The sequence below is a fragment of the Haliotis cracherodii genome, unplaced genomic scaffold (assembly GCF_022045235.1).
Source record: "Haliotis cracherodii isolate W230 unplaced genomic scaffold, xgHalCrac1.p SCAF_14, whole genome shotgun sequence".
Taxonomy (NCBI): domain Eukaryota; kingdom Metazoa; phylum Mollusca; class Gastropoda; order Lepetellida; family Haliotidae; genus Haliotis; species Haliotis cracherodii.
In genome coordinates this window covers 17,422,382-17,432,714 of record NW_027266269.1, presented here as the reverse complement: position 1 = coordinate 17,432,714, position 10,333 = coordinate 17,422,382, and the positions used below count along the sequence as shown (strand labels likewise).

At 42.0% G+C, this 10,333-nt stretch overlaps 2 protein-coding genes across 2 annotated transcripts; one reads left to right on the top strand and one right to left on the bottom strand.

Moving 5' to 3' along the window:
- The first annotated feature begins 1,767 nt into the window (after positions 1-1,767).
- Positions 1,768-5,518, top strand: LOC139460251 (uncharacterized). The gene is made up of 2 exons (XM_071241758.1): positions 1,768-2,296; positions 5,388-5,518. The coding sequence occupies exons 1-2, from the start codon at positions 1,768-1,770 to the stop codon at positions 5,516-5,518; spliced, it is 660 nt and encodes a 219-aa protein (XP_071097859.1).
- Positions 5,519-6,268: 750 nt separating this feature from the next.
- On the bottom strand, positions 6,269-7,468 carry LOC139460250 (probable G-protein coupled receptor 139). The gene has a single exon (XM_071241757.1). It carries the CDS (start codon positions 7,466-7,468, stop codon positions 6,269-6,271), a length of 1,200 nt encoding a protein of 399 aa, XP_071097858.1.
- Positions 7,469-10,333: the final 2,865 nt, after the last annotated feature.

Below are 10,333 nucleotides of genomic sequence, written 5' to 3'. Positions count from 1 at the left end.
AGACTGATGCATTGAGCGTGAGCGTGTCAGATCGACACACAAGACTGCTGTGTGGAATGTGAGGCTCGTCTTGCAGGACAGAACACATGTCAGACTCCTGTGTCAGATCTACACGCAAGACTGCTGTGTGGAATGTGAGGCTCGTCTTGCAGGACAGAACACATGTCAGACTCCTGTGTCAGATCTACACACAAGACTGGTGTGTGGAATGTGAGGTGCGTCTTGCAGAACAGAACATAGGTCAGACTCCTGTGTCAGATCTACACACAAGACTGATTAGTGGAATGTGAGGTGCGTCTTGCAGAACAGAACATAGGTCAGACTCCTGTGTCAGATCTACATCACAAGACTGATTCTACAGGTTTTTCATCTCCTTAAGCCCATCTAGTCGAGTATGCCTCGACATCGGCATCCGTAATGATTTTTAGCTGTGATCCCAATTGGCAGGAGGTTGCTCGGGATGTTTTGGTCCATATTTGAATAAATGACGATGGCTGTTTTTGTCAACAATATGTGATTATGGTTGGTAGTAGTATGATAAGTCTTTGCAGACACAAGTAGTGGAATTTACATCATGAGCGGTCAAGTCCACGTTCCGCAACACTTTCCTATGATTGAACAACCTGGATGAAATGGTTGGTGGTTCCTAAAATGTTTTGGAAAACTGATTTTGGTATGAGAATGTAACTTAAATTTAAGGCATCAATTTAATTATCAATTCCAAACCATGTTGAGATGTATTTACCAACTGATAATTATGTTAGCAATCCTTGTTTCATGTGACAATTTATGCGGCATGTAGTCCAAACGTCTTCACTCGGACAACGCACTGCCAGGTGATACAGTGGAGAAGTGACATTACATTAATTCACTGTAAACCGTGTCACGCCAGATCCCGCCGCATATAGTTTGTATACAATGGCGGTCATTTTTGAAGACAAATTGTTTTGTACCTAACAGGAATTAAAGAAGTCATGGAAACATTAGACGTTTGGCACTTAATCACGTTAACACTTCTTTGTTAACTCTGCGTAAATACTGGACAATATCAGTTTATGATCACTAGCCTTAGCCAACTCATGGCAAAACTATAGTGCTGTTGACAATTTTGAAGGTGTGGAAAATATGAAAAATACGACTTGAAATGAAATACGAATAACAAAAATTCGAAACAGACTGTAACATTCTCTCTCTGTCCAACTGTATGTATGTTAGGCTAGTAACACCAGGAAATGACTGTAACATGCTCCCCCTCTCACCTGTCTACCTGCATGCACGCGTGGTTAGTAACACCAGGAAAGGACTGTAACATTCTCTCCCTCTCACCTATCTACCTGCATGCACGCGTGGTTAGTAACACCAGGAAAGGACTGTAACATTCTCTCCCTCTCACCTATCTACCTGCATGCACGCGTGGTTAGTAACACCAGGAAAGGACTGTAACATTCTCTCCCTCTCACCTGTCCAGCTGCACGCACGTGTCGCAGGTAACACAAGGACATGACTGTAACATGCTTTCCCTCTCAACTGTCCTTCTGCATATAGTGTATTCCTGCAGTGTGTTATGGTACGATATACAACGACCACGATTTCTTAAATAAAGAGACATTGAGGGGTATATAAGACTTTTATAATCATAATCTAAAACATAATCTAATGTCACCGTTGTGCACATTGCAGGATGTATCAGTTACAGGGGATATGTAACGATCAACCGAAGACTAGGTCTCTACTTCATGATCAGCCTATGTAGAGGTCTTTTGTTTCATGATCAACCGATGTCTAGTTCTCTACTTCATGATCAACCGATGTCTAGTTCTCTACTTCATGATCAACCGATGTCTAGGTCTCTACTTCATGATCAACCGATGTCTAGTTCTCTACTTCATGATCAACCGATGTCTAGGTCTCTACTTCCTGATCAACCGATGTCTAGTTCTCTACTTCATGATCAACCGATGTCTAGTTCTCTACTTCATGATCAACCGATGTCTAGTTCTCTACTTCATGATCAACCGATGTCTAGTTCTCTACTTCATGATCAACCGATGTCTAGGTCTCTACTTCATGATCAACCGATGTCTAGTTCTCTACTTCATGATCAACCGATGTCTAGTTCTCTACTTCATGATCAACCGATGTCTAGTTCTCTACTTCATGATCAACCGATGTCTAGTTCTCTACTTCATGATCAACCGATGTCTAGTTCTCTACTTCATGATCAACCGATGTCTAGTTCTCTACTTCATGATCAACCGATGTCTAGTTCTCTACTTCATGATCAACCGATGTCCAGGTCACATATGTGTTTTACGTTTACGCCTCCATAAACGTAAAGTAATATTGAAGTTAATTCCTGTGAATAAATAAGTCAACAATAATTACTTCACAGACTGTTTATTTAATCATTTACATAGTAAACCTGTAGACGACACGATATCGGTGACATTGTTCATCGCAATAATGCAACATAAACCCTGTCCTCGCTGCAATCAGCCAATCAGAAAACAGTACTAATCTATTTCAGGTCTATGGTAACGTAAACGCAAAACAAAATTACTTGGTTAGCAAATCCAATTTCACTGAATCACATGCAGTTATATAGTCCAGAAAGTTCTTTTCCCCTTCTCGCTGATCCTGTCAACCAGTTTCAGTAATACAATAACATCGAGCCATTAAGTACGAGAGGTTGGTGGCCCTTCTTTCAATGCAGGTTTCTGTAGTTCACCTTACTAAAACATTTGAGCATTAACCATTCAGCCAAGTGATTAAAATACAACCCTCGCTACAACACCATGTCGGACCCTGTGTTTGTAGTAAAACTACTGGTAAGCCGGGATGCGTTGAGTTGGGACCTGACAAGTAACCTCGTACTAGCGCGTACCATTGTGAAGAATCGGTAGTACGATGGATCTGTGCGCGCCCTGTCTTGGCTTACATCGAGTTCTAGTGGGAGTTCAGTAGCACATAATAGTACGTGCTGATGTACCCGATTACTGAGAAAACGGTGACAGTAAATGTTGTTTGTTTGTTGTTCAACGCCGCACTCAGCAATATTCCAGCTGTATAACGGAGGTCTGTAAGTAATCGAGTCTGGACCTGACAATCCAGTGATTGACAACATGAACACCGATCAACGCAATTGGGATCGATGACATGCACCAACCAAGTCAGCGAGTCTGACCACCCGATCCCATTAGTCGCCTTTTACGGCAAGCATGGGTTGCTGAAGACCTATTCTACCCCCGGATCTTCACGGGCCGGTGACTATGTCCATATATAACACAGTTGAGAAGTATCGTGACAATGAAGAGAATTCATTTGCTGTAAAAAGGGAACACTTTTTTTACCCCAAAGAGCAACAATGATGTTATGCCATACCTCAACTGATTGTGAAGGTTGAGACCTTGACGATAGGTTGACTCCGTGACATATTCTTAAATTAACCCAATGTGATTTGTTTGATTGTTTGTTGTTTAACGCCGCACTCAGCAATATTCCAGCTATATGACGGCGGTCCTTAAACTATCGAGTCTGGACCAGACAATCAAGTGATTGCCGTCATGAACATCGACCCATGCAATTGGGATGCATCAAGACAGACGCGCCTTACAAGCGCCTTACAAGCGCCTTACAAGCATAGTCGGTTCTCTCGGCAAGCATGGGTTCATGAAGACCTATTCTAACCAAGATCTTCACGGGGTTGTTCCCATGTGCATGTTTCTGGGTCTTCAGCATACTGTCAACATAATAGTGCTAGCTGGATGTATAAGATAACTGAATAATCATTGCACTAGTATTGCATAATATCTAGATACAGAAACCGCATCAGAATGTGAACACTTGTGGCCTCCTAATAATCTTATGAGCAACACGTGGGTCCACGGGGGCATAGTAAATTTCATCGTCATGACCTGCACGTGTACAACATGCGTACACCCTCTCTACCTGTAACAAACCAAGTATGTTTCCTAACTTGTGTGCACCGCTTACTTGTGTTTGTTGGTTGGTTCAACTCATCCTGGCTTACCAGTAGTAACCTGGCGGATGTTTAGAACAATAAAGAAAGGACAAGGCTGCAGCTTGGACATACATACACAATGTGACAACTAGCGCTCCAGCAGCACCAGACAGTGATACGCCTTGTACAGGGTAACAACATGCATGGCACAAAACATATACTATGTATACAATAGCCCTCCAACTGCCGGGAATTACACATTATCCGTCCCCAGTGAATTATCATTGTAAGTTTCCGAGTTTTGACGATAACCGGTATGTTTTTCATATTTTATTTTTCTTCCGGATCACAACTTGAGACATCGGCTCAGTTACTCTGCTGTTGGGACGACGCCGTGGTCATTGTGTCACGAACAATGGCGCGCGCGATGTTCAATTATTTGCGACGTCATGTCGCTATGGAACAGTTTTTATAGTGCTAATTATACTAACTGACAGTAACCTTGCAACATATCCCCGCACGATGAGTCAAACATATCAACAGCCGAGGAAAAGAAAGTATAAACACATGTTTGATGGTGGCTAAGAATGAAACAAAGAAGAAATGTTTTTTCGAAGGGAAATATTTGATACGGATATCAATAGCTTAATTTACAAATTCGGAAATGTCTCCCGTCACGTTTATCACGTGGGCCATTTTTACGTCCTGGGCCCCATTTACCAAGCGATCCTAGTGGTAAGTCGTACTGTAGCAGTGATATACTACCTACAAAAGAATAGGGAACTAATGATTTAGCTATCGTTGAGGGGTACATTTGCATTACCCTGGCATTGCATCTGAACGCCACATACAATCATGTATGAGCAGCAGGTCCCAAACTGCATGCGCCTATTTGGGAACACATCAGTAATGCAATTTAGATACCTGGGCGTGGCAGGCCTAAAACCGCTCACCTAGACTTGATCGTCCTGTTACAGTAATTGCAACATCTACCGTTAAAAACATCTATGTGCAGCCGCGTGAAAGCAAGGCGTTTAGAAACCCTGATAGCTTACTACAAGCGGCAAAGGCTGATGGCGTTACACAATGTTTACAGACGATTCAAGATTTTGCCTCCGATTCTCAGATGGCAGAAAACGTTGTTGGCAACGTAGCGGCGAGCGGTATGCCAGGTCAACAATTCTTGACCATGAATGGTATGGGGGCGGTAGCGTTAAGTTATGGGAGTTCTATCACACATGAAAGGCTAACTGATTTGGTTATCGCGAATGGACTTTTGACGAAATTTTAAGCCATTGTTCTATTCGCTGGAATTGAACTGCATGATGACAATGACAACGTGCCCAGATCGTCACCGATAATCTCAGACGAGAAGGCACCCGGATATTGGACTGGCCGGCTGAGTCCCATGACCTGTCCTCAACAGAGCCTCTGTGGGATGTCCTCGGCTGGAGAGCTACGCCGGAGACACAGACCCCGCCAACGTGGCCCAGCATGGGGGAGTTCTTCAAGCGAAATGGCGGCAATACCAAGGGCAACCATACGCACGTTAATTAACTGTATGTCATCAAGGTGTCGCGCAGGTATCGCCCAACATTGTGGACACACCAAATGTTGATCTACGCGCGCGAAATAAATTTTACAGACATTTATCGTCATTACACCCTCACCATTATTTTCTCAGTTCCCCAACTTTTGGTCGGTGGTATATACAGTTGAACCTCGCCGTATATACAGTTGAACCTCGCCGTATATACAGTTGAACCTCGCCGTACATACAACGGAAGCTGTAGTTCTGTACCAGTGTAGGAGATGGCTGCCCACATCATCACATCTTTCACGAATCGCAACATTCCCGCAAGGTCCTGCCATAGCCCTCCAGGTCTCCAGATTTATACCCAATCGAACATTTATGGGATGCACTGGATCAGCGACATCGAGCACGTCGTCAGCAACAGCCACACAACCCCCAACAGTTGGCACAAGTACTGCAGGCAGAGTAGGTGAACATTCCCCAGGCCACAATTCGGGATCTGATTGCTTCCATGGAACGACGATGCCAGTCAGTTTTGGACGCTTATGGTGGCCATAAAAGATATTGATAACAGATGACCTTGAAAATCTACTGTTCCATGTGTGCCATATGGAACCTCGGTCAATGATAATGTCTGCCAATTTCTAAAAATCGATTAGCATCTGTTGACTATTTATATGATATATATTATATACATCTAAAATCACGTTTGCGTGTAGTTTTTTTGGCAGAGTATATGACCACATTGTCAGACCAACGTACACATTTCATCTTCATACACGCGTTTCCTCTTTTCTTGTAGGATTGTATACATTACGCCGACAGATAGGAGATATTATGTTCGAACTATCTTGTTGGGCGTTAGTGGACTTCCAACAAAACATACGCATAACATCTTTTCGAAATTTCTGTCCAGATGCACAGTATAGAAAAAAGTTGCTAGAGTGATTCAGATGCATCAGCAGCTCGGACACTGTAAAAAAGAGCTGAAATTTGGACATCGCCGCGTTGTCGTGGCCCCTGCTGTTCCAAAACACTGATGCTATGATGCTGACGTTCATGGGAAGCTTGCACAACAATAAGGCGAAGGACACACTGAGGAGCATCCCTGTCAGGCAGGAGTAGGTGTGCACGGAAGATGCTTTCCGTCTTCTCAGGCAGACTTTTTGAAGAATGGCCCTTTGCTTGGCTGTCCGTCGAACTTTTGAGATGATAAGTACATTGAAGATGCTGATGATTAAGAATGGGAGCAGGCAGTACGTGGCAGCATCCACCCAGGGCCAAATCACGGTGATGAGATATTCATTGCCTGCCACGGCGCCACACACTGGGCGAGGGTAAGAGTCTTGTTCTTCTATCAGGCCAACCGTCCAAAGAAAGTGGATGTTTAAACTGAGAAACATGGCATACAATCCACCAATAATCTTTCTCGCACGGGCAACACTGTAAAGGCCTAGAACTTTCAGTGGATAGTACACTACAAGAAACCTCTCTATGGTGACAGCAACCACTATCCATGTAGATATATTGCTGCAGAAATAGCCCAACATAACCATGATTTTACAAAGCCAGTTAGCCTGAAAACTTAAATCAAAGCCAGTTAGTTCATTGAACCACCTAGGTAGTAGTCCAACCCACAGGACCATAGTGTCTGCCACGGCCAGGGACTTGAGGAACGTGTAGGTGGATGAACGTTGGTTTCCCTTTTGACGCATGATGAAGAAGGACATGAAATTACCACAGATGCCGAGTATAAAGAGTACTGGCGGGATGTACAACATCAGTATCTTATGAGCACGGTATTCAGGGTATTTTAAAAGCGGTTGTAATGTTTCCCAACTGCCGGCAATGTCAAATAATTCATCCTCACTTTTATTTCCAATGGCAGCAAGTAGAAGCAGTTTCTCCTCTCGAGGCAGGTGGTCAATAATGCCAAACAGTGTTTGTGTCGAAATATTCAAGAAGGCTCCCATCCCGCTTGTCCAATCGAAATTGTCCCCCAAGTAGAATCTGCAAAACAAATAGTCAAATTAGCAAAGTCAAAGTCAGGTATTATTTATGAATCAAAACAAACTTTACTGTCTGATATCTTCTTGCCCCGAATGTCAAGTCAAGTCTATATTTCGTATGAAGTCAGTCCACTGGCCCATTAACATGATACTTACATGCATACATACACCAAACGTCAACACATCATGGGAAACCTGCGTAACTATCTGCCTTTTATCAATACGATTTTCCTTAAGCAGTTTTTCACAATAGAAGCATTTGAAACTTACTCAGGGTTGGATATTGACAGTACATTTTCGGTAAGTAGTATTCTATGAGGTCAACATAATAGTTACAGATTAAGACATAGTGCTGTACCAGGTTTACATACAGGTGGGGTTGGTTTGAAATGGGATTGAACGTCGCGTCCAAGATTATTGCACTTATATAGCGACGTGCATGCACGTGTATGTATGTGTGTGGCTGCTTGTACAAGTACGGGCTGATGCCGATTTATAGTGCTAGCTCACTGAGATACCATGCCGCAGTTTAACATGAATACCCCACTCAGACACAGTATACTGACTCCGAGCCGACCAGTCCTTGTTTTAGCTCCTTAATGCCGAGCGCCAGACAAGGGTAACACAAGTACCATCTTTTAACCTCTTTTGGTATGACGCGGCCGGGGATCGTATCCCGAACCTTCCGCTCTCCGGGCGGACGCTCTACCACTAGACCACGGAGGCGGTTGTTTACATACAGGACACTCGTAGTGTTACGATGTTTCTTGTCTGATAGATATTTTTCAGGTTCTTTGAACACTCTCAACAACCTGTACCCGGAAGTATTGCTCAAGGTGCTATTTCAGGAGGGAAAATACATATTTATAATGATCTTTAAGATACCTTAAGGAAAGCTACTTTATCACCAACTGATGAGATAGCCACACAAGACCAAATCCGCATGAGAACAACAAATAATGAATATGTGACACATAATTAGTATGTTCAGAATTATCATAATATAAAAGCATAATGTAATCCTTTTTTCAGTATCCTACCACCATGCATCGCTATTATTTTCAGCCAATACTTAACAGTTCTACATAGAGCGTTTCTGGTGACCGGGTAGCCTGGTAGTTAAAGCGTTCGCTCGTCACGCAAAGACCCGGGTTAGATTCCCGACATGGATACAATGTGTGAAGCCCATTTCTGGTGTCCCACGCCGGGATATTGCTAGAATATTCCTAAAAACGGCGTAAAACCATACTCACTCACTCACACATAGAGCATTTACATTCAAAGGGTAACGTCCGCATTCATCATAGTCAATAACATTTCGTGTCTGGGGTCCAACATTTAGAAATGTCTTGCATGCCATTAAAGGTACATATTCTATCTTGGCATATCGTTGTAGACCCCCAACTCGTATAAGAAGCGTATAGCAGAATCGGTTGTATATGTGTATCGACAAGGCCACGTCTGCTTAAATAGACAGTTACTGTATTAGAGCTCATTTTTCTCTTGCAGCTAAGTCTTCAATGTATTTATTCTTTTTTAGAGTAATAGAGAAAATAATTTCTAAAGATTTATATGCATTTATCGATAACATTTTCTTCTCTTAATAAAACCACACTTATTTTGCCGATAAGCAACCACCTCTTCTAAATACAACAATTGTTGTCTTTTCTAAATCGACTGCTAGACCTCACACGTCTGCTCTGATTCAAGAATGTGAAGTTGCTTCTGTAGTCCTGGTACTGCGTCAGATGCCAGAATGACGTCATCAGCAAACATAAACAAATGTCCGGAAACAACTGCACTCCATATTTGCCTTTTCTTAAAATTTTGACATGAAAAATGAATATAACAATTGACTTAGTTTGCTGCCTTGCCTATGTCCAACTGGACATTGATCTGTACAACCATTAATACATCTTACACGCTTTTACTGATTTACTATGAAGTTTGTCCATTTAAACCAGGTAAATACAAGCACTGCCAAAGCTACATGAATTAAACGAGATTTATTTCACAAAAATACAATGAAAGCAATCTAAAGTTTCTGAATTATTGCCGTACAAAGTAAATGTATGATCTACAGTGGAATATCCCTGTCTGAACCAAGCCTGGATCTCTGGTATTTCTTCTTCATAGAATACAGTTTTATACGAGGGAAATACATCAGACTCGAATAACTTTGACTTTACAAGAAAAGGCATAGTAGTATTTACATAATGCTTTGACATATCAATCATCATATTATCATTTCCATACGTTTTGCCGAGTGATACAATGCTAAAATAATTTCTGCTACTGTTATACGTGATTCAAGTATACACAGATCAACATAATCAAATAGCAAATGATCATTGACAATATAATCATTAATACTTACTTCACATGAGTATCACCAGTGTTAATATATTCAGGAATCATTGATATTGGACTGATTATCAGATCGTCTCGGTTCTTTCCAAAATCTACAGGCGTCTTTAACTGATAGATGAATCTTTGTTCTTTCCCTTCTCCGTTAAGCTTGTCTGCTAACAATATATATACATTTTTTTGTATGGCAGTAGATACGTTTATGTTCACCTCATCTATCAATCTGATTTGTCTCAGACAGTTTCTTGCTTCTTCCCTAACATGTTTACAATAAGCCCACAGACACCGACTGTTCCTCGGGGTGCTCTGCTGAGTAGGTGCCTGTGGCTTGTTCATGTGTCACGCGAGTTACTAATTGCCGCAAATTACGAGGTCAAAGTCCCTTTTTTCCTTTAAAACATTGTAATTTCTTGTGTCTAGATATTTCAGGTTAGGTTTAACATGCCAACTTATGTATGTAGC

Excerpts from the sequence above, each read along its gene's own strand:
- LOC139460251 (XM_071241758.1), top strand. The coding sequence starts at position 1,768 with ATGATCAACCGATGTCTAGTTCTCTACTTCATGATCAACCGATGTCTA. Across the intron at positions 2,297-5,387 it reads CATGATCAACCGATGTCCAG|AGCCTCTGTGGGATGTCCTC; the intron begins GTCACATATGTG and ends TGTCCTCAACAG.
- LOC139460250 (XM_071241757.1), bottom strand. The coding sequence starts at position 7,468 with ATGGGAGCCTTCTTGAATATTTCGACACAAACACTGTTTGGCATTATT.